This window comes from Bipolaris sorokiniana (genome assembly GCF_000338995.1).
Source record: "Bipolaris sorokiniana ND90Pr unplaced genomic scaffold COCSAscaffold_11, whole genome shotgun sequence".
Taxonomy (NCBI): domain Eukaryota; kingdom Fungi; phylum Ascomycota; class Dothideomycetes; order Pleosporales; family Pleosporaceae; genus Bipolaris; species Bipolaris sorokiniana.
Window position 1 is genome coordinate 752,563 of NW_006911905.1, and position 27,850 is coordinate 780,412.

At 52.2% G+C, this 27,850-nt stretch overlaps 10 protein-coding genes across 10 annotated transcripts; 4 read left to right on the top strand and 6 right to left on the bottom strand.

The window, feature by feature from the left end:
• Positions 1 to 1,282: 1,282 nt before the first annotated feature.
• On the bottom strand, positions 1,283 to 2,691 carry COCSADRAFT_173412 (uncharacterized protein; the record flags this gene model as incomplete). Its single annotated transcript, XM_007704166.1, has 2 exons — positions 1,283 to 1,462; positions 1,513 to 2,691. The coding sequence occupies 2 exons, from the start codon at positions 2,689 to 2,691 to the stop codon at positions 1,283 to 1,285; spliced, it is 1,359 nt and encodes a 452-aa protein (XP_007702356.1).
• A 957-nt stretch (positions 2,692 to 3,648) lies between these two features.
• COCSADRAFT_95820 (uncharacterized protein) lies at positions 3,649 to 4,540 on the bottom strand (the record flags this gene model as incomplete). Its single annotated transcript, XM_007704167.1, has 5 exons — positions 3,649 to 3,970; positions 4,019 to 4,294; positions 4,342 to 4,356; positions 4,410 to 4,455; positions 4,510 to 4,540. 5 exons carry the CDS (start codon positions 4,538 to 4,540, stop codon positions 3,649 to 3,651), a joined length of 690 nt encoding a protein of 229 aa, XP_007702357.1.
• A 413-nt stretch (positions 4,541 to 4,953) lies between these two features.
• COCSADRAFT_95784 (uncharacterized protein) lies at positions 4,954 to 6,017 on the top strand (the record flags this gene model as incomplete). The annotated part of the gene is made up of 4 exons (XM_007704168.1): positions 4,954 to 5,057; positions 5,106 to 5,615; positions 5,662 to 5,787; positions 5,870 to 6,017. 4 exons carry the CDS (start codon positions 4,954 to 4,956, stop codon positions 6,015 to 6,017), a joined length of 888 nt encoding a protein of 295 aa, XP_007702358.1.
• A 3,248-nt stretch (positions 6,018 to 9,265) lies between these two features.
• COCSADRAFT_173416 (uncharacterized protein) lies at positions 9,266 to 11,380 on the top strand (the record flags this gene model as incomplete). The annotated part of the gene is made up of 3 exons (XM_007704169.1): positions 9,266 to 10,067; positions 10,145 to 10,728; positions 10,778 to 11,380. 3 exons carry the CDS (start codon positions 9,266 to 9,268, stop codon positions 11,378 to 11,380), a joined length of 1,989 nt encoding a protein of 662 aa, XP_007702359.1.
• Positions 11,381 to 14,466: 3,086 nt separating this feature from the next.
• COCSADRAFT_147352 (glycoside hydrolase family 3 protein) lies at positions 14,467 to 17,285 on the bottom strand. The gene is made up of 3 exons (XM_007704170.1): positions 17,037 to 17,285; positions 16,818 to 16,984; positions 14,467 to 16,766 (listed from the first exon to the last, which is right to left on the bottom strand). Exons 1-3 carry the CDS (start codon positions 17,157 to 17,159, stop codon positions 14,549 to 14,551), a joined length of 2,508 nt encoding a protein of 835 aa, XP_007702360.1. The 5' UTR covers positions 17,160 to 17,285; the 3' UTR covers positions 14,467 to 14,548.
• Positions 17,286 to 17,841: 556 nt separating this feature from the next.
• Positions 17,842 to 19,308, top strand: COCSADRAFT_38825 (uncharacterized protein). The gene is made up of 6 exons (XM_007703932.1): positions 17,842 to 18,083; positions 18,154 to 18,191; positions 18,243 to 18,267; positions 18,327 to 18,598; positions 18,695 to 18,875; positions 18,935 to 19,308. The coding sequence occupies exons 1-6, from the start codon at positions 17,982 to 17,984 to the stop codon at positions 19,154 to 19,156; spliced, it is 840 nt and encodes a 279-aa protein (XP_007702122.1). The 5' UTR covers positions 17,842 to 17,981; the 3' UTR covers positions 19,157 to 19,308.
• A 310-nt stretch (positions 19,309 to 19,618) lies between these two features.
• COCSADRAFT_94813 (uncharacterized protein) lies at positions 19,619 to 21,108 on the bottom strand (the record flags this gene model as incomplete). The annotated part of the gene is made up of 2 exons (XM_007704171.1): positions 19,619 to 20,787; positions 20,850 to 21,108. 2 exons carry the CDS (start codon positions 21,106 to 21,108, stop codon positions 19,619 to 19,621), a joined length of 1,428 nt encoding a protein of 475 aa, XP_007702361.1.
• Positions 21,109 to 21,534: 426 nt separating this feature from the next.
• On the bottom strand, positions 21,535 to 23,119 carry COCSADRAFT_227104 (uncharacterized protein). Its single transcript, XM_007704172.1, has 5 exons — positions 22,911 to 23,119; positions 22,555 to 22,840; positions 22,035 to 22,486; positions 21,863 to 21,987; positions 21,535 to 21,811 (listed from the first exon to the last, which is right to left on the bottom strand). The coding sequence occupies exons 1-5, from the start codon at positions 23,013 to 23,015 to the stop codon at positions 21,769 to 21,771; spliced, it is 1,011 nt and encodes a 336-aa protein (XP_007702362.1). The 5' UTR covers positions 23,016 to 23,119; the 3' UTR covers positions 21,535 to 21,768.
• Positions 23,120 to 23,883: 764 nt separating this feature from the next.
• COCSADRAFT_227142 (uncharacterized protein) lies at positions 23,884 to 24,713 on the bottom strand. Its single transcript, XM_007704173.1, has one exon. It carries the CDS (start codon positions 24,363 to 24,365, stop codon positions 23,904 to 23,906), a length of 462 nt encoding a protein of 153 aa, XP_007702363.1. The 5' UTR covers positions 24,366 to 24,713; the 3' UTR covers positions 23,884 to 23,903.
• Positions 24,714 to 25,162: 449 nt separating this feature from the next.
• COCSADRAFT_343684 (uncharacterized protein) lies at positions 25,163 to 27,796 on the top strand (the record flags this gene model as incomplete). Its single annotated transcript, XM_007704174.1, has 4 exons — positions 25,163 to 25,529; positions 25,576 to 26,278; positions 26,329 to 26,423; positions 26,473 to 27,796. 4 exons carry the CDS (start codon positions 25,163 to 25,165, stop codon positions 27,441 to 27,443), a joined length of 2,136 nt encoding a protein of 711 aa, XP_007702364.1. The 3' UTR covers positions 27,444 to 27,796.
• Between the last annotated feature and the right edge of the window lie 54 nt (positions 27,797 to 27,850).

A 27,850-nucleotide genomic window follows, 5' to 3' on the forward strand; every position in this document is an offset into this window, starting at 1 on the left:
GGTGCGCTGTGGCCAAGTTGCGTGCGCTGCGTTTCTGGCGGTACGTTGGCGGTGTAGCGTTGGCCTCCCTCTTTCTCTCTCTCTCATCACCCAAATCGTTAGTACTTAACATATGTATCAAGTTAGAAGCGCGAGATTTGGCATCGCGGATGGATTACATAAACCAGTTACATCGTGTTGGGAAGCAAAATGGTGTAACCAGATGTAAGTACATGTAATACGAATAGAACTAGGCTGAGAAAAACGTGTGGAAAGACGGTCCGGATACGACGGGGGGAGGATCTGGTATAATAAAGTTAGGCGGGAGCGGGCGGTTTGTTTAGGGGTCCAAGGTCTAAGGTCCTAGGTCAAGGGGCTGAAGAGAGGAGACTAGGGGGTCGGCGTTATGGCCCCCCTTTTCCTTATTCCTTTCTTTTGGGGGTTTTTTTTTGCCCAGCCTCACCACCTTGCCAGGTCTTGTTTAAATCCCTGAACTGAGAATCGCTTGACAAGCGGGTATCAGAAGGGTGTTGTAGTGGAGAAAGCTAGGATAGAAAGGGGGGAAGAAGGAGGGGGCTTGTTTACGTCGCGAATGCGCATGTTGGATGCACATGCGTAGACACGGTGTACATGAGTGCCCCTCATTTGTCGCATCATTCTTTGGGTGGTGACGTGACGTGGGACAACAACGGCGGTCAGCCTCACTTTCTAGCAGGGGGGTTTTCCGCACAGTTGGAAATGGGGCAAGTCTGCCAGCATCGCGCTGCAACAAAGCTTTTTGGATCAATGCTTTTTTGCGTTAATAATTTAATGATATAAAACAATCAGCTCCCTCCAATTGCACCTCCCCGGTATCAAGTCAACAGGAATCAAAGTAGAGAAACCAGGATAGCACATCTCAAGGAAACAAACATCTGCTATGATTTCATGATATTTTCTCTTGAACGAAGAAACAATTGGTATCCCAAAATCTAAGCACATCTAACAAGATACATCCGCCTGCAAACTGGCTCAAAAAGAAGTCAGTCGAATACTGAGACTTGGGGTCGCCCGTCTCCACTCAAATTATACCAGGATGCAAAGATCCTGGTTGTCAAAAAGTTGACGCAATGCGTGCAGTTGGTCAACTGCATGTCTGACGCACAAGACTGGTGTCGTCTGGCGCTTCTCTAGTTCGGCGTGCAGTGTCCTGGCCACTCATTTGGCGGGGGGTTTTGTTATGCCCGCCTTCCTCCTCCCTACCATATTTACTTCTCTAATAGTTGATTCGGCCATAAAGAATATCTTCTTCATATCGATTGCACTATTGATGTCTGGCACTTTGCTCTTTCTCGTGTTGCTCGGCCACTTCACGTGCATAAAACTCCACAAGCATAGTTCCATAGGCCTCCATCTCCTCCAAGGGAACAGCAAGGCGGAAGTCGTTCAAGAGTAGGAATTGCAGTTCCAGGTGATTCAATTCAACCAATGGCAGACCACCAACCTTTGCCATGTTAGCCAAAAATTCAATCATATGCATTTACATGTACATACCTTTGCATATCTTGAGTTTGTATAGAATACGTCAGAGAAGAACTTGCTTGCACACGTCACGCCAGCAATGACAAGACGATGAATGTTGAAACTGTCAACCACAAAAAAATGCGAGAGGTTTAACGCAGTATCTGCATGCAAATCTTGCTGCGGAGGAGAGGGTGGCTGAGGACCTTCAGCTGGAGTACCGGCTACCTTGCCCAGAGATCCTGAAGGGGGAGGCGTTGCGGCTTGAGCCGAAGCAGATTCAGATTGTACACCATCTGTACTGGTTGGAGTTGCTGACAAGGCAGATCTCGAACGTTCCACAGACTGTTGGTTAGCCTTGCGAAGACCAGATATTGGGCCGGCATTTACCCTCTCGGTCATTCTGTCAAAGTAGACAAGCAAACTTAGAAAGACTTCGTAGGTGGTGGGGCAGTATTTGTGGATTCTGCTAAGGTAGCTGAGGATGGAGATACTGGGCACGTTCTTTCCATGGAAGGCAAGAACGCTGGTGGTTTGCTGGCTGAGCCCTGATGTGCCTTCTGGGGGTGGGATTTGACGGTGTAGGTGGTCGTGCTGGCGGTCATTTGTTGTTGTGATTTTAGTCAACAAGCCCGCCACCATTTCGATAATGTCGGAGACGGGCATCTCACTAATCTCGTACTGAGGGCCGACATCTGCCGGGTCTCGTCGGTGCCGCCGCGCCAGCGACCGCGACTGGGAGAAGGGACTGGAGTCGTCTAGAGCAAAGCTTTGGATATGAGAGAGGCTCTTGACCTTGATGCGGTTGGGCGATGGTGCAGGCGAGCGCAGAGACTGGGCCGGTGAGGGCTGGACGGGAGCCAGACCTGTTGAAGGTATGGTTCTTGTGTTTGTGAAGGCGCCCGAGGCGGGGTTTGAGCCAGAGGGCGTAGATTGCTGTGAGTGCGGACGGAAGCAGGGGCTGGCCGGGGCCTGGGCTGCTGACGGTGCGGAGCCTGTGCTGGCACTTAGGTGGGAGCTGTTGTGCTGCTGCGATCGCTGGCTTGGTGTCGAGCTTGACTGCGGGGCTCCCGAATCGGCCATGGGAACATCAGCAGACGGAGCACCTACACGCGGCGCATTTGCGCTGGGTGAAGGCGAGGGCCGTACGGGAGTGTGCTGAGCGGTAGAAGATTCCGGTGTCTGCTGATGCGAGCTGGCGCCGCCAAACATGTTGGTGTGAAAGTGGTTCCCACCGAAATCGCTCACCAGAAGCGATCCCATGCCGCGTTCGCAGGGCAATCCAAGTTACCACTCTTTGAGGGGGCGGGGAGATGCGAGGGGATGCGACACAGCGACTGTGTTTGTGATGGCAGAACGGGTGGGCCGGGAGACAGAGGGTGCTGGCAAGGCGGTGTCGGTGGTGCAATGTTGTTGAGCCTTATCGCAAAGAGCCCGAACTTGGACGCAGCTTCAGGGGGCGCGAATAGGGCATGCGAGCCTGCTCTGACTGCCGTACTCGAGGGGAATTGGATGCCACGCGCCGGGTTGGGGGCAGAAGCAGAAGAGGATGCAGCGCAGGATACAGACCTGGCGTGTTGGGCGACGAAGTGTTGTTCGAGAAAGGCGTGGGGAACGAACGGGACGTCACAGACCAACGAGTGGCTCGCAGGAGGAGGGAGACCCTGGCTACAATTCACCACCTTCCGAAGCCCATGTGACGACACTGTGCATCTTCATACACACAGACACCACGAGCCCTATCGCGCACACTGGGGCTACGAGAAAACAACTCACCAGCAATAGCCCGCCTAGTCTACTCTGCGACTTCGCAGCCATGCCCCGCGCGTGCTCGGCGTGCATCCTGGGACACACGTCCACACGTCCACACGTCTTCCTCTGAGTAATTGGGGCAAATGGGAGCGCTGCAATCCATGGGCAAATCCTGCAACCTCATTGACCTGCTTGCTGCGCCTCGCTCCCACGTCTACTTATCCCCAAGAGTCTTGTGTCTGCTTGTCTAACCAAACATTGCTACGTATTTCACATCTGCTGATCTCATAGTCACTTCACTTTTGCTATCCGCGTCCTTTTTGTTTCATGTAGCTCGTTCCGACATCATCGTCGGGTCGGGTCGTGTCATATCATACATGCTTGTCTATGCATCAGCCAGCATTCACATACCCGACTCTACTGCCTGCCTGGGCCCTCGTAGTTCTGATCGGGGAGGTACAAATGCCTCTGTGCGCCCTTGCCCGTGAGCACAACCATGCGGATGACACCTCCCGAGCTGCCGTCCCACTTGATTGCCTCTGCAAGTGCGCCCTTGACGAACTTGATACCTTCCTCCTCACTCATGTTCTCCCTCCAGTTTGCGTCGCAGTAACCGTAGATGTAGGTTGATCCTGAACCGCCAATCGCATATGATTGCTTGTGAAGGGAGCCTCCGAGGGGGATCGAATAGACTTGGCCACCGTGGCGGTGGTCCCATCCGGCAATGATCAGTCCGGCACTGCGGCACAGTCAGTAAATGTTCTTCGTGAGCGTTTAGCGCACTTACGAGAGTTGGTCTTTGTTGGAGTAGCAAAGTTCTTGGAACAGCGCTGCTGCCGTCTGTATAGTCGGGGGCTCGTCGTTGGTGGTGCCGTACATGCCCAGGTGGTATTGGACAATGTCGGCCACTGCCTGTGTGTCGGCTGCCGAGCCGGATCTGCAGCACCAGATGGTGTCGTGAACTTGTGTGAGTTTGTCCGTGACTCGGTTTGCGATGTACGCTCCAGTCGTCGTCCTGCTGTCGGCGGCTAATATGACACCGTCTTTGAAGTTGATGGCCATGCTGCATGATGTGAGAGATGGCGCGATAGGTAGTGGAGAGCGACATACATGGATGTTCCGAGGCTGCACGCATAATTAGCAATCTGGAAGCATAATCAAGGGAGGCAATGACCTACTTGACCTCGCCCTTCTTGAGGTGGTTCATGTCGACATGAATGCCGTCTGCGCAAAAGTGAGCTTCCACTGTAGCTTGAGCATGTGCGGCGGGGTCTATACCTTCTGACAGCGCGCCGGTGGTCATCATCATCGCAATTCGGGGTGGCAGAGACTTCCGAGGGTCAATGGACGAGAACTGGGCGTATGTAGAGCGTGTAGAAGGGTGAGTGGCGGGCAAGGCGTGTGGATGTTGTCGGAGCAGCTCGCTGTGTACCAGGCAGCCCGAGCTACGCAGCTCCATGTCTTGGCACTGCGCAACTGGCTGAAACGTTCAGCCGCACTATGCGACACTCTAACTCACTCCTGTACTTGCGCGTTGGAACGCCCTGTACACTCGCATGTCCAGCATTCCGGATGGTTGAGTCTCCTATTTCTCCTCCCTTCTCTTCCTCGCCTACGACTTCATCTCCGCCTCAGTCAAAACCCTTGTTCTCAAGAAGCCGCTCGGCGCCTGCCATTACATCCTCAACACGCCCCACAGATACTGGAGGCCGCCCTAGCAGCATGGCTTCCGCGCTCGATTCATTCATGGGCTACCTGCGCGTTCCGCTCATTGCATCGTCTGGAATCGCTGCCCTGCTGAGCGGCCTCCTCTACTTCAAGCAAAAGTACGCAATGGCTGCAATCGATTTTGTCCGCATGGCTAACAACAATAGTGAGATCATATATCCGCGAAACTTTCCCCCGGATGCTCGCACAAACGTACCCAGACCCTCGCAATTTGGCATCACAGACTCTGAAGAGTTATTTATTCCTACACCGGATGGCGAGTCACTAAGTGCCTTTCTCATCCGAGCCAACAGGCAACATGCGCGCAACGTTACCATCCTCATGTTCCACGGCAACGCGGGCAATATAGGTTATCGTCTTCCCATCGCAAAGATACTGGAGAACGAGCTGCGATGCAATGTGCTGATGTTACAATATCGCGGTTATGGCCTATCATCTGGTAACCCCAATGAAAAGGGGCTCATGATTGATGCACAGACTGGACTCGACTACATTCGCCAACGACACGAACTTCGCGACACCAAAATCGTAATCTACGGCCAGAGTATTGGCGGCGCTGTTGCTGTGGGGTTAGCTGCTAGGAACCAAAGAGAAGGCGACATTGCAGCCATCATCCTGGAAAATACCTTTACTTCCATGAGAAAACTTATACCAACGTGAGTCGGGTACCACCCATTGGGTGACGTCACTGATCAGAAGCAGCGCCTTTCCTCCTGCTCGTTTCCTAGCACCCCTATGCCACCAAATATGGCCCACAGAAGAGACGATTTCCAAGATTACAAAGATACCCATCCTTTTTCTTAGCGGTCTCAAGGACGAAATTATTCCGTAAGCAGCCACCAGCTCCTTGATTTTTTTTGGATTTCAGTCTATCCCATACGAAATCTCTCTAACTAACTCTTTTTGACAGACCCTCGCACATGACGCGATTGTTTGACGTTTGCAAAGCCCCAAAAATATGGAGAGAACTACCAAATGGTAGCCACAACGATACTGTTGCGGAGCCTCATTACTTCCAATACATCGAGGAGTTTTTGAATAAGTTCGTGGCACGGTGAACTTGAATGCAGTCGGAATATTGAATTGCCGGATGGGATGGGCAGGTATGCCGGGTAGGCTCCGCGCTCTCTTGTTTGGTAGGGTCCAACAACAGGGACGAGCGCTAGTCGTCAAAGGGCCGATGGCAAATGTTCGGCGTGTCACTGCGCCGCTGCTATTGGTTCACATTCCTCCATGGAGAAATCCGCGATTTCACATTGCGCCTGGAAAGTACATGTTTTTCGTTTACAGCCTGCTAAAAGCATTCATGCGCGTGCGAACGAAGAGTCATACGTCACCCAGGCTTCTCGGAATCCGAGACTGGACTGTCTGTCTCTTGGAGCTGAACATAGCGCCTCACACAGTTGACGACGTGTTGATGCCAGCTGCGCGTATGCAAACCGATTGGCAATATAGTAGAATACACATAGCCGACTCCGTCGCCCTAAAGTCAGCCCCAATATCCAGATCGCGATGGTATGCATAACATTCAAATGACGAGCGAAGCTCAGCAGCCGTGATTTGTATTTCTGGTGCCCTATCAGCTATTCTCCGCGGGTATCTAGCATGTGCTAACAGTCAAGTATGACGGAGGATGTATACCTGGTTTCCCGTTCAGCGGCAAGACTACAAGCGCGTCCGACCAAGTGCAAGAGACAGGTAGGTGTATGGGGATGATGAAAGATCGCCAGGAACCATGTATGTGTGTACATAATATGTACATACATACATATGTACGTATACATGCATGTATTCTTAGTCCGCTTGCCGGCAGAACCCGCTTGGGCAGAATGAAGCACAACATTGGAAGCAGATCCTCCACAGCCCCAGTTGCCTCACTATGGCGATGCTAGTCGGAGCGATGATTGCGAACGGATAGATCGGGAAAAGCTACATGGGCCTACAGGAACTCTTCATCTCCACAAGGTGAAAAGTTGCGACGAACCCTGCCCACTTAGAGTATCGAGGACCCCGCAAGAATCTAGCCGAGTTCGTGAACACGAAGAGGCTCTACGGCAGTGTCAGAGTGGGTATCGGCCACTGCAAGCTGATTTGACTGGAATTTTATCCATGGACCCTTGACGCGGATGCAAATAACGCCACCTTAAATATCCGGGTGGAGTCCCAGCCGGGTGTCTTCCATGTCACTAGTTACATATTAGTGTAGAGGACAAGTGTGGTTTCTAGACTGTGAAGGTGTTCGCATGCCATTTCGAGCACTAGTAAGTATGCACGCACGCCTGCACACATATGACGGGCTGCATGCAACAGCAGCGACACGGCAAAGCTGGCGTAGAGCGAGGAGTGGTGTGGCCAATTCGCCGTGACCCTGCCCTTATCCCTCCAATACAGGATCTGCAGTAGTCTATTCTTACACCACCAGCGTCATACTCTACAAACCCATAAACACCCTTGCAGACGGGACAGGTGCTGTGTCGGCAAGCTGCTCGCCGAGTGACGATCATAACCGCGCAGGCACAAGCATGGTGGCTGTGCTGTGGCGCGCAGATCTCTGAACGTGTCGAGATGCGGTCACGCCGATAGTGTGGCAAAGACGTCTGTAGGAGTCGAGTAGTCCCGCATCTCCGTTATTGACAGCCCCATAACCCGTTCTCATGTTTGAGGAAACGGTTGCGGGTCACCCAGCCCAGCGGACCGCCGAGCGCTGGCCAAGCCCAGTCGACCTTGTCAGATGTCCTTCTGCTGTCGCCTTCAAGCCAGCTTGCTGACATTTTGGCCGCCCATGTTCGCGCCATGCAAGTCGCTGTGGCGCTAAACCTTCACGGGGCTCCAGGTCGTACAGTATACCCGCACGCTCCATCTTTCTTCCGCTCTGGTCTTGACGCCTTACTGCAGCATTACCAAGGGAGTATCACCGCCGAGACTGCATGGGCTTTGCGTGTAGCTTGACAGCCCTGACGATGCTTTTGCCGGGTCCCTTGTCAGCGCCCTGGGCTGGCTCCATGCCTGGTCATTATCGTGGTGCCCTAACGCGTCCACGCGGCGTCCACGCCTCCTCCCTGCTCTCTAGGCGACCGGACTTCTCTGGGCGGCTTCAGTCCATGCAGCCTGCATCTGATCACCGTCCCGGTGGTCTTGTCAATTGGCCAGTATAGCTGTGTGCATTTCGGACCCATTGCCCTGGGTGGTGTAGGATTACTTCACCATCTTGAACTAAAGCATGAATCTTATGGCCTGGCAGCACTGAAGGGGTTTGGAACAAAGTGCTAGCGCGACTTGGGTGGTCGAATACTTTCTTCATCATTACAAACAAACACACACCGTTACAAGGGATACGCCAGCATCCCTTGGTAGATCTCGGGCTTCCGTTATACAAGCCGAATCTAACTTTTTTTGTCCGCCGAAGCATGCTACAAGGGACCCGCTAAGCTTTGGTAAGATAGTCCATGATCAGCGCCATCGGCCCATGGCAATCTAGAAACAGCATCACTCGCCACATGTGATGAAATACCACTTTCCTCAACGCTTACGTTCTACCTTCCATTGACTCAGGCATCCAATCGACTTTCTCTCATTTCGCTACGGTGATCGTTTCGCCTCCAGTGTGTCGGTTCAGACCATGCCGTTCCACTTCCCATGCTGACAGCCATAACTTGAACCCTCCAGAGCCAATCAGAAGGCTGACTGTTACTGCGGCCAGCGGCGACTGAAGCAGAAAACACGCGAAAACCCTCGTGCGGCCTTCCCGTTCTCATTAGACCCGCCAGTGAGCTCCTCCCTGTGATCCTAGCTTCTAATATCTGCCGCATGTACGCTTGCCCTCATTGCGGTCCCTGCCGTTGCGCCGCCAAACCTCACGGAGCCTTACAAGATGGTTTCTGTCATCTGAGTGGTTGTGTAATTCTGACTATCGTCTTCGTTTCGCCTTAAGCGAGCTCTTTCTCTAGCCGGTACATCAACCGAAGTCGTTCATCTTCCCTCGAAACGGTTTCCCCTACTTTTGGACTTCTTTTTTTACACGCGAGCACTTCACAGCCTCCTTGGTTTCGCTGTCACATCACCATTACCATTTCCCCCAGAAAGCGACTTGCTCTCGGTATCTAGCGTCCCCGGATTGCCACATCTCACCAAGGCTGGTTGATATAGAACTAGGTATGTCGTGCTCTACCTTTACGAGTTGGTGTGGCACTGGGCATTTACACATTCGTTTTCCTAGAGTTCCTTTTTTCTAAGTGTAACATGGACTAACATGGCTTTCGTTTGGGTCCAACAGTGGGTGCCTCTTCCGGTCGTTTACGAACAGCACATGGGCGACTTACCACCTGGCCCGCGGCCTCAAGCCATGGATAATCCTACGACTGCCTTTGCGCGTGATGGAAACCCCCCTTTTACAAAACCCGACACAAACTCTCCGTTTTACTCTCAGCTCAGCGCTCTCCCTCAAGGACAGCATCGACAAGACTTCCGCTCAGCCGCGCATCCGACCGGACACTATCAACCCCAAGAACACAACACATCTTCGCTTAACATGAGCGCAATGACTGGAACGTTGCCGGACTTGAGCGCTGGCGATGATTCCTCACTCAACGCTCCGACAGTACCACGCTCACTTTCAGGCGCATCGACATCGGCCCTGGCGTATCAACTTGGCCACAGCTTGCAAATGCCAGGCAACATGCCATCACACTCGCCATATGGACCTAATTTTCCTATGGGCATGCACCAACAATCCTTCATGCTCCAGCATGGCTCTCAGTACAGCGCCTACCCTTCTTTTACCACCAACCAGTCTCGTTCAGCCGGTGCGGCGCCGATGCAAGCGCCATACCAACACTACCAACAAGCCTCGCACTATATGTATTGCCCAATGCCATGTGGCCCCCAGGGGCACTTCAGTCCGGGGTTCGCAGCACAAGCTCCCCAAGGCCAAGGCCAAGCAATGTACGGTAGAAGAGCAAGTTTTTCAAACACTGGTATGCAGGGACAGACAGCAGATCATTCGCATATTGATGGCAACTTCTCAGGCTCTCGGATGTCTACAGCAAGCTTCCAAGGCGACCCAGCCACCTTTACGTCTCCCTATGGCACCCAGTTGACATCGTCATCCGGTAGGTCTGCAGGATTCTCCTATCCGTTTGTGTGGTACCGCCATTTCCAAGAACACGAAAGCTAATTGCTCGTGTAGGAATACTTCGCTCGGGACCTATAAGTTCGATTCCCCGTGGACCGCCGCGAAAACCCAAACAGTCTGGACACGCACTTTGGGTTGGAAACCTTCCTCCTGGAACTACGGTAGTTGCTCTGAAGGACCATTTCTCCCGCGATGCTACAAAAGACATTGAGAGCCTGTTCTTGATTTCCAAGAGCAACTGTGCCTTTGTCAACTATCGTACAGAGGAGTCTTGTACGGCTGCAATGCATCGATTCCACGATTCACGCTTCAATGGCGTACGACTAGTCTGTCGCCTTCGACGCAGTTCAGCCCCAGCGTCAGGTGTCCCTACGGCACCTTCAGCTATGATAGACCAGCAGAAGTACACTTCTCGACCAGAAACACCAGCCCAGGACAGTACCCCTGATGATCTTGCAGGAGGCGCAGTCGAGCCGCCTGTTCAGAAAGCCATTGACGGCGAGAAGCCCTCTGCTGATGTTGCGAACAAATACTTCATTGTCAAGAGCCTCACCCTCCAAGATCTGGAGCTCAGCGTACGGAACGGGATTTGGGCTACCCAGTCTCACAATGAAGACATCCTGAACAAAGCCTTCCAGGTGAGTTGTGCTTGGTTACAATTCACTACGTGTAACTGACGCAAGACAGTCTGCTCAAAATGTGTATCTCATTTTTTCTGCGAACAAGTCGGGCGAGTATTTTGGCTACGCCCGCATGGCATCACCAATCCTCGATGATGGTTCTCGCGTGATAGGTTCCGCACCCAAGCCCGAAGCCATCATCGATGCGTTAGATGTGCCTAAATCGATTCCTACTGCAGCGACTGAGTGGGCACCACCCGGAAGGATTATTGACGACTCTGCGCGTGGCACCATTTTTTGGGAGGCAGAGCTGTCTGATGCAGAGAAGGAAGAAGGAGAGGAAGAGAAAGAATCTAACAAAGCCGAAAAAGAGGAAGCGCCTCATCAAGAAGTGGATGGAGATGCCGCAGCCGTCGCGCAAGGCTGGGGCAAGCCATTCAAGATTGAGTGGATTTCAACAAACCGCCTTCCTTTTTACCGCGCAAGGGGTCTTCGAAACCCATGGAATGCCAACCGCGAAGTCAAGATTGCAAGGGATGGCACCGAACTCGAGCCTAGTGTTGGAGAGCGCCTGGTGCAAATGTTCCACCGCTCAGGCCCTTCGACTGCAGGTGCGCCCGTCATGCCCGTTGGACCCACTGGCATTTTCCATCAGATGCGACCAATCTAGACAGGCATCCTACTTGAACCAGCCCCATCGCACGATACCCGGGGCTTGGAATGCATCAAGCTTATGATTGTCGGGCGAAGCAACATGAGTGAGCCGCATAGGCTGTCATATTATGTTGTTTTTTTGGACAGAAGCAAGTCAGCATTCGATCTTGGTGGCGCTGCTGGGCAGCAAGATCATATTGACAGGGGCTTGGATTTTTTCTGTCGCACTAATAAAGACCAAGACCTGACGATGGAATGCTTGTCATGAGGCAAAATGAGACTACGAAGCCGGACGATTGACAAATCTTGGATTATGTGGGTAAAGCGTTTTTCCTTATTGCATTGCACCCTTGTCGGTTGTGTTACGTACTTACGTCGTCTGCACCTTCCCTTCCCGTTTGTCCTGAATGTAACATATGTTTCTTCGCCATTCTCCTCTTCTCTAACTTGCAACTGTGTTTAAAGTCATTGCCTAACCAATCGCCTAACACTTTGCTTATCCATCATTCCATGTTCCATACATTTGGTTTCCATCCGTTGATGCGATTCTCCTTGGCGTCCACTCCCCACTGTTTGGTTACACAGACATGGAGGAAGGGATAGTCCTGTCTCTCGCCTGCATCCAGTCTCACACCCTTGAACAGAGTGGAGAGGAGTACCAAAAACCCTGGTTCGGTTTACCGTGTTCATTCAGAAGCAATACTACTACACCGAAGAGGCAATTCCTATTAGAAGCATCAGAGCCAGCTCACCGCGACTGGCCGATTATTCAATATCTTGGTCAACAAATGCATCCCGTATGCAAGGCTGTCCATGCAATCAGAAGAGGCGGAAGATAAATCCGGCCATTGCTGTTTGCCGGAGATACAGTTCGCCATGATGCAGCCCCACCTTTTTTCTACGCCATCGAAGAATTGTCACAAGCCCTCCTGAGGAAGAGGCAACGTTTACCTTTACTTATAAGGTCCATGAGCACATTTTGATTCTCGTTCCCGGTGAAATACGCCTTCCGGTAGGAATCCCGAGAAGTCGGCTTTGCCGGGCGCCTCATGGCACATGGAGCCCAACCGACCAAGAGTGTCCTGCTCCGTATCCGCTCACTGTTTCCCCCCGTTTGCGCTACGGACGAAACCTTTTTGTGTGTGTGTGTGTGCCACCCAATAGGATCCGCACGGATACGTACACTCACACATGGCAAAGCAGCGCCACGGCGTGGTTCTCCGCTCCTGGTAGCTGTATGCTGTAGTGGTGAAGCCTTTTGTCCAGGCAGAAAATAACACGTTGAACAAAACATTCTAGACCTGGCCGCTGGGCCCTGACATATGCGCATCTAGAACCTACGATGCCTATACCCATGATCCCTACAGAAGCACATGCATAACCAAAATTCACGATACATACGCATCAAGGGTCAGCATGCAATTTTGCAGTTTTGCCCATGAGGGACTGTGCACGTTGGCCCAAGATTGCGGTGTGTTTGCTTGTGCCGTTGTGGCGGTGTACGCGCCATACCGCTTTCGACTAGTCTTGCAGGGATATCAAGACATGTGTCGTGCTCGCCCGTGAGCTTGTGGTGGGATGATCTCAGGAGATCAAGGTATACTAGTAAAAAGGGACTCCACAGCACCTTGTCTGTTTCTGTGTCTACACTACATATGTACACATGTACACGATAAAAAGCGAGTAATGGTACTGCGTCTCTCTTGCGGGAATGCTTGCCCGAAAGCTTTCCAACACGGAAAAGCCGACGACTTTCACTTCTTTCTACTCTAGGACTTTTCTAGCGGCGTGGGGCCGTGGGGGATGGGATGAAGGAGCAAAAAGATCAACTCGGGGAAAAAATAAAAAGGTAAACTTGGGGGCTGCAAGAGCGGGATGAATGGAACCTTTTGAAAACAAAAGTCAGAGGCGTGGGGGGCTCTTGCACTGACTGACACCACACACGCAGATAAAAGCTGTATACTATTGCTTTTTGCCACTATATCTGGCACAAGCACTGGTATATACGCTCTGCCAAGTGCCCGATTCTCCCTTAGCCACGCTTTTGACCCTTCTTCACCCATCTGGCCATTTTCCTCTTTCCTTTTCCAACCCGCAACGTTACACAAAACAGTGGAGAAAGGGACTCACGGTCCATCCTCAGTTCTTTGCGCCGTCTGGCTGACAAATACACGTAAAACCTTATCACATACACTTATATGTACAAATGGCGTTTGTGTGTGTGTGTGTGTGTGTGTGTGTGTGGATATGGGGATACGGACGGGGCTGAGCTGTTGCTTTTGGGCCTATCGAGTGCCGAAAAGATTCGGGGAGAGTACTTTCGGTACTTTATCTCGCCTCATTTTCGGCGAGATTTGAGCGGTAAGATAGCAAGAAGAGGGAAATGTGTGTAGAGGCAAGGCCAAGGTTATCAAGATGCGCTTATCTGGGCTTGACCGCCTCGTGGGAGTGGAAAAAGTGTTACGACGTGTGAAGTGGGGAAAAGCAAGGAAGGGGGGTGGGGGAGAAAGGAAGGCGAGTGATAGGTGTCAGAAGCATGTGGCCCTGGTAAAGTGGGTGGCCTTGCAGCGTCTACGTTGGTTCGGTCGGGTATCGACTCCGCTGATTTGGTTATTTGGGGTTTTTTTTGTGTTTTCTGGGCGACGCTCACTGCTGGGGGGATGTGAGGTGCTAGGGTGTGTAGATGTATGACGACACTACATAGTAGTGTGGAAGTGGGTAGGTGTAAGATACAGTGGTGCGGTTTTTGAGTGTTTGGTTATTTTTTTTTCTGAGATTGAAGTGGGTGTAGGGAGGAGGTGTACGGATATACAGCGTGATGCACAACCCTGGTCTTTCTCCAAGAACCAAATACGACAAGTCTCGATGCGTGCGTTCTTATCCGGAACGAGAGATGTTGGTTGAGGCTCCAAGTGTGTATTTGGTATATGTGACTTTCTTTTTCTTCTTCAGATATCCATACAGGTAGTTGTTAAACATGTGATCTTTGATTCCCAAGGGCAATATATTCACCTCAAGTTTCTACATGCAAGGTCCCATATGTGCAGTTACCAGACACCACGATGTTGAATATCACGAACGCAGAATCGTTTTACGCAAACAAGTGTTGAGAAATTTCAAGTCAATTCCCTCTCTTCATAACCGCTAATTATCAAAATACTACATCATTCAACTCTCCACCCGTTCAAATCTTCAACCCCCTCACACCCTCAACCTCAACCTCAATAACCTCATCCACATGTCCCGCGCTCTGCGCAAAAGAAAACTCATACAACCCCTTCTCCACCACCCACTCCTTGGCCTCCTCATCAAAGTATGCAAAATCCCTATTCGCAAATGGCAGCAAAACCGCTGTCTCCTCCCCAGGCAGAAGATCCACCTTGTGGAACGCCGCAAGCGTCTTGACAGGATGCTCATCCGACCTTTCCTTCCTCCCAACATACAACTGTACAACCACAGCTCCAGCCACGCTTCCCGTATTCGTGACGCTAGCAGAAGCATTAAAAGCGCCCGAAGACAGCTTTGCAACAGCCGCGTTGGAGATGGCAAACGCCGTATACGAAAGCCCGAATCCAAATGGAAAATGTACTTTCTCCTTACCGAGACGATCGTAGTGTCTGTATCCCACGAAAACGCCTTCGGCGTACTTGACGGTGAGCTGGCCGCTCTCGTCTCTCTCGCCGGGGAAATTGCCATGTGCAGGCGCGTCCTCGATGCGTTTGGGCCAGGAGATGGGGAGGTGGCCCGAGGGGTTTACGGCGCCGGATAGGATGTCCGCGATGGCGTTTCCGGCTTCTTGGCCGGGGAACCAGGCTTGGACGAGGGCGGCGACGTTGTCGAGCCAGGGTAAGGCGACGGGTACGCCGGTGGAGTTTACGACGATGGTTTTGGGGTTGACCGAGGATACGGCGGCGATGAGCTTGTCTTGTGTGCCTTCGCGTGGTAGGTGGAAGCTGGCTTGGTCCTGGCCTTCGGTTTCCCAGACAGGCGTGTGGCCCGTGAAGACGATGGCGTAGTCGCAGTCTTTTGCGAGGTCTTGGGCTTCGGCGGCAAGGTCTTTGTCGTGCTCTTCTTCGTACATGAAGCCGAGTCTGAAGCCTGGGAGGCCGTCGAGGATACCAGCGTCGTCGTTGCTGCCGCTCGGTGGTCTTGAAATGATCTCGATCTTGTAGCATTGGCCTTTTGTAAAAGGGACGCGGAACTCTTTCTCTGGGTTGCCACCGAAGAGAAAGCCCATTGCGTCGGGTGAGTTGTGCTTTTGCTCGAAAACGAGTTCCTCATTGATGTATACAGTCGTTGGGCCGATACCTGAGCATCCAAGATAATGCGAGCCAGACTCGGTGGGGTAAAAAGTCGCGCCAAATACGACCTCGCTGTGTTTGGCCTGATGTTCCAGCAGAGGAGAGAATGCAGCCTCTTTGGCACGATGGGCCGTTTTAATCGGCTTACTTTTGTTGTCTTTGTCAAAAAGCTTCATCGTCCATCCATCATTTCCCTCCATGTCTCTACAGCCTTTTGATAGAGGGGGGATGAGACGGTACGTTGCTGCGCCCTTAGCGAACTTGAATTCTACATCGTCGCCATATGCAGATTTGAGACCTTCTTCCGGCGTGATGCGGTAGTGAGCATTCAAAGATGCACTACCACCGCCATGGATGAGGGCTTCCTTGGCTAGACCAAAAAGCCCAATCTTCTTGCCTTTGACTTGCTGTTTTCTGAGCGGCAAAACACCATTATTCTTCAACAGCGTGATTCCCTGTCCGGCAACATCGCGGATGAGCCTGCAATGCTTCGGGTCGACTACAGACCGTTCTGGTGGTATCTCTGGGTTTTCGAACGCTCCTACCTTCTCAATCAAGTTCAAAACGTTCCTCGTTCGCTCAGTGATGGTAGCTTCTGTAACTTCGCCCTTCTTAACCGCCTCAGTCACTGCTTCGACGCTACGCCATCTTGTTGGTCCAGGCATCTCGAGGTCCAGTCCAGCATTCAGTGAGTCGGCAGTAGAGTTTGTGCCGCCCCAATCGCTCATAACGAGACCGTTCCAGCCCCATTCGCCACGCAAAACTTGCTTTAATAAGAACTCATTTGAGTCCGCATGTGTACCATTGACCTTGTTATACGAGGTCATAACGGCAAGAGGATTGGCTTCTTTAACAGTGATCTCAAAAGGCTTCATGTAGATTTCTCTCAGCGCACGTTCCGAGACAATCTCATTGACTCGCAATCGATCCGTCTCTTGCTCGTTTGCCGCAAAGTGCTTGATCGTTGCTGCAATGCCTTTCTCCTGAAGTCCATTCACAACATTAGCAGCCATCTTTCCGGCTAGATACGGATCCTCGGAGAATGATTCGAAATTTCTGCCACCGAGTGGATGCCTGTGGTTGCACATGGTGGGTGCGAGTCTATGATAAGACTGTTAGTAACATCCATATACTATTAAGAAGTACACATACAGCACTCTCGCGCTTTTAGTCTTGATTTCCTCTGCCAAGGCATGGCCAATCCGCTTCCCGTTTGCAGGATCCCATGTTGCGGCCGTGCATACTGCAGCAGGGAAACAGGCTGCTCGTGTTCCTCCGGTAAAGACTCCACCGCGTGCGCCGTTCGGTCCATCACTGGTCTTCCAATTGTCAGGTTTGATGCACGCCCATTGCTATAGTTGCAAGCCGTACCTTGATAGCAGGAACGCCTTTTTCTGGGATTGGAACTGTTTCCCAAAAGTCCTTGCCAGCAAGGAGAGTGATCTTCTCTTCCAGTGTCAGAGACTGGAGAATAGTCTCAACTTTTGAGCTCATGGCTGTAGTTTTGTAACGAGATAGAGCTGTGACCAGGGCTCTGAGACTGAGAAAAAGAGAGTACAAATGCTTTTTGCTACATGCAGCCGGGATGCAAAATTTATGTTGCGAGTATCACCGCTCGGTACCTTTCTTTAAAGTGCAGCCCTCCAAATCTTATGTACCTAAGTTTCACCCGCTCCACCTCATCCGGTTCGGGCTGTTTGTCCGTCTTTCCGATAGACATGCTGTTATCCCACCAACCTGTTCATCGCGACACGACAGTGTGGAGAAGCACAAATATGTATCATTGGCCGATTTTAGAAGCCAACATAGCGGGATTGCTATGTGTACCGAGGTTTTGCCATCCGAACAACATGATTCGTTCTCGGACTGGTTTCGCTCGGCATCTTATGGATGAGCCGAAGAATAGCCTCAAATTCGGCAAGCTTCTATCCACCCGGCGTCAGATGACTGGGAAACGTGAGGTGCGAGCTTCTATATGTTGAGGAGACTATGGATGGCACAAATGGATGAAGTGGGAGGGCTGCGAGAGGAAAGTTGCTTGTTCCTACAGCTTAGTCAGACCCGGATGCGGAACCCTTCCGAGGCTCCATCCGGAACGACAGCGGGACCCACGTGTGCTTGGCTGGTACCCTGTCAAGGTGAACTTTGCTGTGTATCCACTGAATACGTCACGTCTTGCAAACGCTAGTGTTCCTACTCTGCACACTTTCTTTTTGTCTTGTACAACGTTCTATCCTTCGTGTCTCATTTACAGTGCGGTTATCTCACTATTAAATCATCTTCTTTTACATCTTGATTATAATCGTGAATAGTGAGATGGCACCCAAAACGTCGGCTGAGATCAAGCCCACGTCGAGCCGGCGGCACCCGCTCCAACGATTTGACTCTCCATCCAAAGGATTTTCAGGCGCTTTGCATGTGAGTTGCAGAACCGTGTTATCGTGAGAAAAATAAGATAAAACCCACTTGCTGACCAACTGGGATGTAGGTCCTTGGCTTGATCAGTTTCTACCTATCTTTCAAATTGTACGTGCTTCCACAAGGGCAGAACCAAAAAAAGAAGCTAACATATCGAAGTTTGACCGATAATCCGAATGACTTTGTAGGTTTTTACAATTCGTAAAGTACTGTTACACACAAGTATCCTGACGTGTCAGTTAGAGTTCCTCATTTGGTTGGCATCTTCAATTCCTGACCATACTCGGCCTCTCCATCTCGACTCTAGCCTTCATCGTCGCCCTTTTGGCGGACCTGACATCCACAGCCTTGGACCAATCCCCGGACATGCCTTCCGACCCACCCGCTGCAGCTTTCTCGTCGCACCTCTTTAGGCTGAAGAACTACCTAACGTTGATCGCAGCACCAATGGAAATAACCATTTCAGTGCTTTACTGGTCAATAAAGGCCATTGATGGGAAACTACTTGTGAGCCCGTATGTATAGCTTTCTTCCCAACTTACTCAGCGCATTGCTGTCGTCAAAACGATAGTGGTTGGTCAAAATGAATGAGGCTGACGCAGATATCACAGAGAAATACCACTACCACCAGTGTTCTATGATATTGGATTTCACCTCGTACCTGCTGTTGTTCTTACCATAGACTCTCTGCTGCTCTCCCCTCCATGGCCCACAACGCCCATGAACGAATCCGCACCCATGATTACTCTTTCTCTTTCCACCATTGTCGCTTTTTCTTATTGGATCTGGATCGTAAGTCATGAACTTCTTGACCTTTCACATGTTGCTTCGCTTCTCTGACAATGGCTCAGGAAATCTGCTACTCCCAAAATGGCTTTTATCCGTATCCAATGTTCCACCTTCTTACCACCAGCCAGCGTGTGGGCTTATTTGTGGTAAGTGGAGTCATTATGTGGGTTGTTGGCGGCGGTTTAAGAATTGTATACGCCAAGGTGAATGGGTACGAGAGTGTTGAGCATCTAGACAAAGTGAGGAGGAGTAAGGTTATGGGTGGAAGCGGAAAGTGGGAGTAAAGGTCAAGGAGGCATGGAATTAGATGCCGCCTGGGAGTATATGGGCATGCATGTGATGCACAGCCATATGTTCATAGACAAGACATTAAACACACCGAGATAGATTCTATCACAGCTACTTTATCAACGATGAAGACGTAAAAGCAGCGATACTATACATGCCCACCAGCTGTTCACCAGCAACCCATGTTCGTGAGAAAAACTGAACAGTAGGGAACAGTATAGAAATGAGAGAGGACATGTCTGAGTATCTTTCCAGTGATCTTTTCAGCCTGCTACTCTTCGGATATATCATAATCGACGGTATAGGATACGGCAATAAATCGTATGATATCATGCAAAAGCGGAACACTAAAATTTCTTTAAGAGAAGACGCCCTAAGAGTGAGTTTGTAAACGCATCGAGAATGCTATGCCAAGTTGTAGGTATCGCATTGAGAGTTTGACAAGACATGGTAATCCTTTAGCTCGTAGACGGAGAAGGAGGCGCAGTGATAGTGCGTTGGTCGTCATCTTCATCTTGGTCGTGTTGCGGGTATTCATTAGCCGCATTGTACAAGTGGGTGCTGTACTGGAAGACCTGATGATCAGGGCTTAGGCCATAGGCGTAAGTAGGGTACTGGTAGCTGGTACTCTGATGGCTATGGATGTTGCCATAAGCTGTTTGGTGAAACGAGGGCATGGTGTTCTCCTTGTTATCGTATTGAAATGAATCATTGAAAGGCTTGTAAGTATGAAAAGGGGCTGTCGGACTCGGCGAAGGCTGACGTGTGAAGGCAGATGTAAGATAGGTCATACTGCTAGGCTGTGAGAATGAAACAGCGCTGTCATCTTGGAAGACATCAAACCGCTTTCGCTTTGATGCGCGAGTGCGATTGCTAGTGCGGCCATAATCTTCATCGTACTGGTTGCGATCCAGGAAGGGGAATGCAGGGTGATTTGATTGTCTGGAACGACGAGAGGTGTTGACGTCGAGATGCGCGAGTGCAGGACGCCTGCGCATTGGAGGAGAGCTCTCGGATTTGAGCTCGACCTCATCTCCATCAGATTCAGAACATGAGATTCTTCGTTGTCGCTTGAACGTCCCCAAAGGAGTGAAAATGAGCTCCGTTGCCTCAACGTCCAAGGAGTTGAGCTCTAACTGTGCAACAACAGAACTGTCTTTCTTTTGGTTTCTCTTGCGGCGCATCTCCGGGGTAGCTGAATCAAAAATATCCATCCCAGGCCAGTACACACCCTTGAGCTTGGTTGACTCACTGACAGCCATCGGGTCTGCTACATCTGCAGGATCGTCCTCAATCGCACAAGAAGCCGCTGCATGTTGGTATGATCGCCGCCTCTCGCTTGGTTCCGAGTATTCACTCGAGGTCTCATAGTCGGGGTTCGTATAGCTTTGAGAGCTGGCACGCGATTCTGTAGGCCAGTATTGCATATGGGGAGCGAAAGTGTTGCGGTTACGGAGAAGTGGGCCTGCAGTTTGAGAGATGGGCGAAGGTGATTGCTCCAACTTTATCGCTGTATGCTGGCGCTGCTGCTCTGCGAGACGGGGATCGAGAAAGTTACCAGCGGCGGCAGCGCGACGAACGGAGCGTGGCACAGGAGCCTCGATCTTGGGCGCAGAAGTGGAACGGGCTACAGGTCAGTGAAGTTAGCAACATTGCCATGCGATGAACCGCAGACATTATGGGCTATACCAGCTGGCTTTGCCCGAGTGCGACGTTTATCCTTTTGATTCATCCGCTCTGACATGAGCTCCTCAACAGACCATTCAGCATACCATTGGTCGTATGCCTCGATGAGTTGGCGGGATGATTCCTCATTGGTGGAGCGGACCTTGACCTTGTAGTAGTTGGATAAGTGGCCCTTGCTGGCGATGTGGGTAAGTAGATGGGAGACATCGCTAAAATTTGGTTTCTTGGGACAGATGTTGCAGTGAAGCGGTATGTTAGCCATGCCGGACGATTGCAGAGGTCGCAGTCTGCTAAGGAGAAACTGCAGCGTGGACGCTGGCGTTTGTAAGGAGCGTAACTGGAGCAGACACAAGAGCAGCACAGCAGCACAGCAGCACAGCGGCAAATGCGAAATGTTGCGAAAGGAGCGGGCTGGCAGATGAGAAGGCGAAGTGGCAGTGGAAGACCTGCTCATGAGAGGTTCAATGCAGAGATGGCTGCCGACCGTTGCGGTAGCTCCAGCCCATGGCCTGAGCAAGTAAGAGGAAGTAGAGAAAGAGACAGAAGCACTCGCAGTCAGGGCATGGGGGAAGGCACACAGTATCTGCAGACGAGGGGAAAGTTTGTTGGTAGTGTTCTAGCAGGCAGAGCACGTGGAGAGGCTCGGCACTGACAAAAGAGGCAGCCACCGTTACTTTCCTCCCGCTTTGTGTCTCAGCGCCTATGGGGAAGCCGTGAGGTATTAGATAGCGGGAGGGCAATGACAGGAGAATGGACTACACATGCACATGGATTGTCATGGTGTAGAGATGCAAGCAGTCGCTTAAGAGCTTGATGCATCGAATGACAGGTGACATGTACATAGTGAGTGCCGACATTTATAGCTCACACTGAGCAGATACGAGAAGAGGTCGGGCGCAGACTTGATCTATGACATTCCCGGTCACTTACCTAAGCATCTACGAGTCACAGATCGAGGCATACAGCTGGTCCATGGTCAGTGTCTATGTTTAGGACACGCGAGAGCAAACACATACTAGACGGGATCTACCTCCTCAAGGCCTGGGTACTTGAGAAGACTTAGACCAGCAATGCCGAAGACGGTATGGAAGACATCGACCATGTCGCCCGGGCGATCTGCGAGGCCACCCAGCTCCGGGTCCTACAAACATCAGACGCAAGCCCGAGCAAAGACAGACAACTACGTACCTGGCACTGCAAGATGAATTGCGTCAACTTAGTGCCGTCTATCCAGTGCAGCTTGTCCAGCATGGCCATGCTGCTCATGACCCACCAGCTGTAGCAGACATCTTCCTTCTTCTCCGGCCGTCCATTCAAGCCACCATTCTTGAGCTGTCGCTCGCTCAACCATGCGGCAAGCTTTTGGTGGTTGACAAGGTCAAGTCTACCTGCGATGGTCAGTGCGCCAACGCACGTGAACACCTGCCCAGCGTGCGACTCGGCGCCAGGGCTGGTTCCGTAGCCGCCATCGAAGTTGGCGCACGAATGCACGTATTGAGCCGCTTTTGCAACATCGACCAGATTGAGCAGTCCCATGAGCGAGAGGGCATTTAGTGCACCGTATAGGAAGCGAGTATCTTGCTCGCCCCACTCGTCACCTGCAAATGTGCCTGTTTGGGGATCCTGCAAGTTTGCAATGACTAGACATGGCATGAGTGCGACTATTCCTCCTCGTGCGAGGACGACCAGCGACGCGCGAGCAACTTACACTGTCCAACCTTGTGGCGGCCGCCGGGGATGCGCTCGTCAAGCTCGGCAAAAGCGTCTAGCGTGGCCAGTATCTGGACGGCACTCACAGTGTAGAGCATGTGTGCATCGTGGCCGGGGGCAGCACCGAAGCCACCGTCAGGGTGCAAGCAGGAGAATACAAAGTCCAGAATGCCAGCCCTAGGAAGGGCATGGGGATGGCCGAGGAGGTGCAGGGCCGTCAGCCCCCAGTAGAGGCCGTTGAGGCGCAAGTGCTCAGTGAGCCAGTACTCGAGCTCGTCTTTGCGCTGGAGCGGGTCAGCGCGGGATTTGAGGGCCGGGTGCTTGCGCGGCCAGGCAAAAGCAGGACGCACGCACAGTATCGAGGCTCTGGATGTAGCGGACGTGCTTGTCGACGAAGAGAAGCATGTTGTCGGGCATGGCCGTCGTGGCAGCACGCCCGGGCCCAGAAACAAGAGACATGTTAGAGACGGGGGTGCGGTTGTGGTGGGAGGGAAGGTGGGAGGGGTCTAGTGCTTGGGTGACGGGTTACAGGTGTGGTGCATTGGTGTCGAGCTTCTGTGCTTGCGTCGGACGACAGGGGTGGGCCTGAGGCAGCTCGGAGCGGGCGAGGGCGAGGGCGAGGGCGAGGGAGTCTGAAGACGTCTGAAACAAGGCTTGGCAGGCTGCCCATGGATGCAGCATGCGTGCGTGACATGGAGCCATGGACACACTCGCACTTTGACTTTGCACGGCACGGCACGGCACGGCACTGGGCTGCGCTGCGCTGTCCTCGGCGGCTGATGTATGTAAGTAAGTACTTGTGTGCATAGTACATACATACGTACAGAGACACTTGGATAGATACAGACTTGTGTGCATATACACACATGCACTGTACCCGCTTCTTGGCATGGTGAAGTGGTTGCCCCGCCAGCCTAAGTATGCGGGCCCTCTGTCGACACATTTCAGGAGAGAGAAATAGGAATAGAGGCTTGATGTGTGTGTGTGTGTGGCGGCAGCAACAGCGGCAGCAACAACAACAACAACAACAACAACAACAACAACAACAACAACAACAACAGCGAGATGAATACATAGGCACATACTCATTGTGCCGTGCATGGCCGGTGGTGCATCCGCGGTGGACACCTGTTTGCGCACGATAGTGTCTCTGGGCCGAATTGGGGTTTTAGCAGCGTCGCGCGTCTTCGTACCTGGGGCCGTGCGCTGGCCTCGTCGTTGGCGCTGCCGCCCTTTGCAGCCCATGGCCTCGCTCCGTCGCACGTCGCAGAGCAGCAGAGCAGCAGCACAGCGTAGCGTAGCGTAGCGTAGCGCATACATCCACGTCCAACACCAACACCACCACCATCACAGCATCCACAACAACCCCCTCTCCCACGACCACGGCCAGGACCAGGACCGCACACCACCACCGCCACCCTCGCCTCGCGCGCGCCCCATGTGCCCGGCGCCCACCGCCCACGGCCCTCTCGTCCTTTTTCGTGCCCCTTCTGCTGAGTGCTGGCCAAAGCCCACCCCCTCTCCTCCGCCGTGTCCACCGCCCGGACACCGCACTCGCCCTTGCAACGGGCAGCTAAGCCTGTAGTCAGGAACACACGCGTGCTGAGCCCCAAAATAGATCCACTCTCCCCATTCCCTTCCTCTCTGCGCGTGAACCCTCGTCGGCCTGCAGAGGCGTCGTCCTGTCTTGTCCCTGTCTTTGTTTCCGCCCGCCAGCGACTCCAGCGGACGCCTTTCCCCTGTTTTGGGCGTGCATGTGTGTAAGTGAGTGAGTGAGTGGGTAAGTCGACCGATGGCCCAGACGGGCATTGGCACACCTCCCTCGTCGGCCTTCACCTGTGCCCGCCCCAATGTTGTACAACAGTCGCCATAGCGCCCGCCCCTTTGCCGTTGCGCAACGCTTGCTGACTGTGTTCCAGACGTTGCAGGGCCGCCTTGCTGTCACCCACCGCCCGACTCGACCTCCCTAAGGGGAAGCTGCCAGAAAGCAACGGGCCTGCAAGCGTCAGCCCAGTGCCCAAGAGCCAGGGTCACGCCCTTTGCATCCCCCCGTCTCTCCCGGCTTCCTGCATGGAAACCACGCCTTGCCGTTGGTGAGATATATCTGACCACATCGCGACACGACGCACCCACATACATACGCCTGCAGACGACGCTGACCAGGGCACACACACAACTACTTGACCAGCCTGACCACGGTTCGTACTACCCCGCGCCCTCTGCTAAACCCCTTCGCCTGCTCTTCCAGCCCCTCATGCCCACGATTGAGCGCACAGCTGACAGCCATGGGCAAACACAGGCTCTTGGACTCCCCAAACACTCATGTGCCGCGTCCAATAAAACAACCACCACAACCACCACCACTGCTCCCACCGCTACTGCTACTACCACCAAACCTACCTCTCCACACGCGCCGCATCGCCTGTTCGCACGCTTGCTCTACTGTCTGCATCTCGCCCTGCTTCCCCTCCGGAGACGCTTATTGGGTTGTTTTGGAATCCCCACCTGCAAACTCGGCGCGCGGACTGGGACAAGCTTTGCTCTCAAACAGAGTTGTAATCCCCGGCCGGTAGCCCCGAAACCATACACGGCAAATATCACACACGATGCCTAAATCTTCGACACTTTCGTTGGCCATGCGGGGAAAGCCAAAGGATAATAGTGGTAGTGCGCCCCTGAGTCCAAGGAGTCCACGGTCACCAGAGATGCCCGACAAGTTCGATTATGCAGCACCCAACGCTGCTTTCCACAATATGCCGCAATCACCAGCCTCGCCCAAACCTCGCAAAGACTCCAAGAGCATCTTCGCCAACTTCTCCGCCAACAAATCATCCTCGCGCCTCAACAGCAGCCAAGGAAACTCGTCACGGCAGCTTCACGAGCAACAATCGTCCCCAACCCTGTATTCCAACGGACGGAGTGGCGCATCCACACCGGATCTCGGCCGCCCCGTGCGCACTCCCAATTCCGATGGTAAGGGCTTCAATTTGACCGAATGACCCAGTTTTGCTAATTTTAGTAGACACCAGCTCCGAAGTCGTACGCTTAGACCAACGGGCACCGTCTGCCTTATCAAACGACTCTGACCTGCACACTGACCCATCCAAACGCAACAACCCAAAACCAAAGAAGCAGGGTATCTTGTCGAGGTCTAAATCTATCAAAGAGGGGGAAGGCTCGGGATCGCGTGCAAAACTGAACAAGGTGCCCCCAGGGCAATTGTCACCAGACGTGGCAGGCTCGTGGACGACGAATGGCGACGGTACGCCGCTCAAGCCGACGACAATGGACAAGGGTCAGTCATGGCGCCAAATGGGAATGGGCAAGATGCGAACCCACTCGACAGAACGGCAAGAGGCACCCAAGCCAATACCACAGAATGATGACGCTGGATCAAGAAGAGACAGGTCAGAGCAGTTATCGGTTGCCTCCAACTCCTTCAACGAGACCAAAGGACATGGTTTCATTTCCAAGCTCGGCTCAGGGGCTCGCAACATGGGAGAGAAGATGGACTCTGCACGCAAGGGCGTTTTCGGCAAACTAGCACGAAGTTCGAGCAACCACGAGACCCAGACGCCCGTAATGAACGAGCCATATGTCTGCAAGATCATTCACAAGCCACTAATAGAACAGACGAGACTGACCAGGATATCCACCCGGTTAGAACAGTCACGCGACAAGACTGAATTCTGGATGCCGGCTCTACCTTGGCGGTGTATCGAGTAGGTAATTTCCAGATTGAATGAACTACGGTCCCTAACCAATGTTGCAGCTACTTGAACATGAGAGGTTGTGAAGAAGAAGGCCTATATCGTGTCCCGGGATCTGCCCAACAAGTTCGATATTACGAACGCAAGTTTGATGAGGGTATGTTTCATCATATCTATCATCTTTGCAGTTATTAACGATACTATAGACCGGGATATCGATTTGATCAGCGACCCGAATTTAAATGACCCCAATGTCATCGGTTCCTTGTTCAAGAACTGGCTACGACAATTACCAGACGAAATCTTCCCGAAAGCGATTCAGGCTGCCATCCAACATGAATGCCAAGGCGCAAAAACAACACCGCAAATGCTCAAGGATGAGCTGTCGAAACTGCCCCCCTTCAACTACTATCTTTTGTTCGCAATTACTTGTCACATCAGCCTCCTCCATTCTTGTTCCGAGTTCAACAAAATGAACTACAATAACTTGTGCATCTGTTTTCAGCCAGCCATCAAGATCGACGCCTTTTGTTTTCAGTTTCTTATCTTGGATTGGCGAAATTGCTGGCAGGGCTGTTGGACAGAGAAGGATTTTTTGACAGAGGAAATCAACTTCTTGAACTCTCTCGAGGCCGAAAACCAACAGCAGCAGCAATTACAGCAGCAGCAGCAACAGCAGCAACAACAACAACAACAACAACAACAACAACAACAACAACAACAAACATCCTCGAAAAACGGCCAGAGCAAGAACAAAGGTGGCAATTCATCAAACCAGAAGCCTTCTACTAAACGGAGTCAGTCAACTGACTACATCAAACCCTCTTCTCGCGGAATCTCGTCTGACAGAAATGGGCGTGCTACACCGCCCAATCCTCCACCGGTTTTGTCGGAACCTGCGAGCAACCCTGTACTGCGCATGCGTGGCGGGGGTTACAGTGAGCGTGAAATGTCTCCGGAACGCCTGACATCGTCTTCAGACAGCCGAGAAGGTGTTCCCCACAAACGAGGCGTTCCACGAGCACCCCCGTCAGTCAGCACAGAAGCATCTTCGGTTGACTTGGACGAAAACACTACACCCACGCAAGCAAACCACATGCGCGAACACTCAGAATCGACACAATTCCGCTTGGACCTGCGCGATCCACCGGGCTCTCCTTTCAACATCAAGTTCTGATGAAGATATGGGGGAAGTGGGGGTTCAATTGCAGACAATCCCCTGGGCGCGCGTGCATGAGGTGACGAAAAAGATAGGGTTGGATTTGAGCTGTTGTTTTGCGCATCTTCGTTTCGTCCCGCGTGAGCTGCCACGAGGTCGCGATACCCATCTTTTGATCATTCTGAGCTCGTGGCAGCAGTATTGCTTGGTATCTGTTTAGTAGCCAGCGTTGGAGTTTGGGCTGCATGCATATTCATTAACTGCTTTATTCCTGCATCATGTTGCATATAGGCGTTGGGAGAGGGCTGGGAAGAAGTAGCATCTGAGGGAGCCCACTTGTACCATATGAGGATGCGGTGGCCGGAGGGACATAAACAAGCTTTTCCAATGGTAGTTTCAGCGTATTCAACAGTTTCTTTGGAGCC

Coding starts and splice junctions, on each gene's coding strand:
- COCSADRAFT_147352 (XM_007704170.1), bottom strand. CDS start 17,159: ATGAGCTCAAAAGTTGAGACTATTCTCCAGTCTCTGACACTGGAAGAG. Junction 16,985..17,036: donor AAGGCGTTCCTGCTATCAAG/GTACGGCTTGCA, acceptor GACAATTGGAAG/ACCAGTGATGGACCGAACGG. Junction 16,767..16,817: donor ACTAAAAGCGCGAGAGTGCT/GTATGTGTACTT, acceptor GTCTTATCATAG/ACTCGCACCCACCATGTGCA.
- COCSADRAFT_38825 (XM_007703932.1), top strand. CDS start 17,982: ATGGCACCCAAAACGTCGGCTGAGATCAAGCCCACGTCGAGCCGGCGG. Junction 18,268..18,326: donor CCGATAATCCGAATGACTTT/GTAGGTTTTTAC, acceptor CGTGTCAGTTAG/AGTTCCTCATTTGGTTGGCA. Junction 18,876..18,934: donor TTTCTTATTGGATCTGGATC/GTAAGTCATGAA, acceptor ACAATGGCTCAG/GAAATCTGCTACTCCCAAAA.
- COCSADRAFT_227104 (XM_007704172.1), bottom strand. CDS start 23,015: ATGTCTCTTGTTTCTGGGCCCGGGCGTGCTGCCACGACGGCCATGCCC. Junction 22,487..22,554: donor CCGCCACAAGGTTGGACAGT/GTAAGTTGCTCG, acceptor TGCCATGTCTAG/TCATTGCAAACTTGCAGGAT. Junction 21,988..22,034: donor AATTCATCTTGCAGTGCCAG/GTACGTAGTTGT, acceptor TGATGTTTGTAG/GACCCGGAGCTGGGTGGCCT.
- COCSADRAFT_227142 (XM_007704173.1), bottom strand. CDS start 24,365: ATGCCCGTCTGGGCCATCGGTCGACTTACCCACTCACTCACTCACTTA.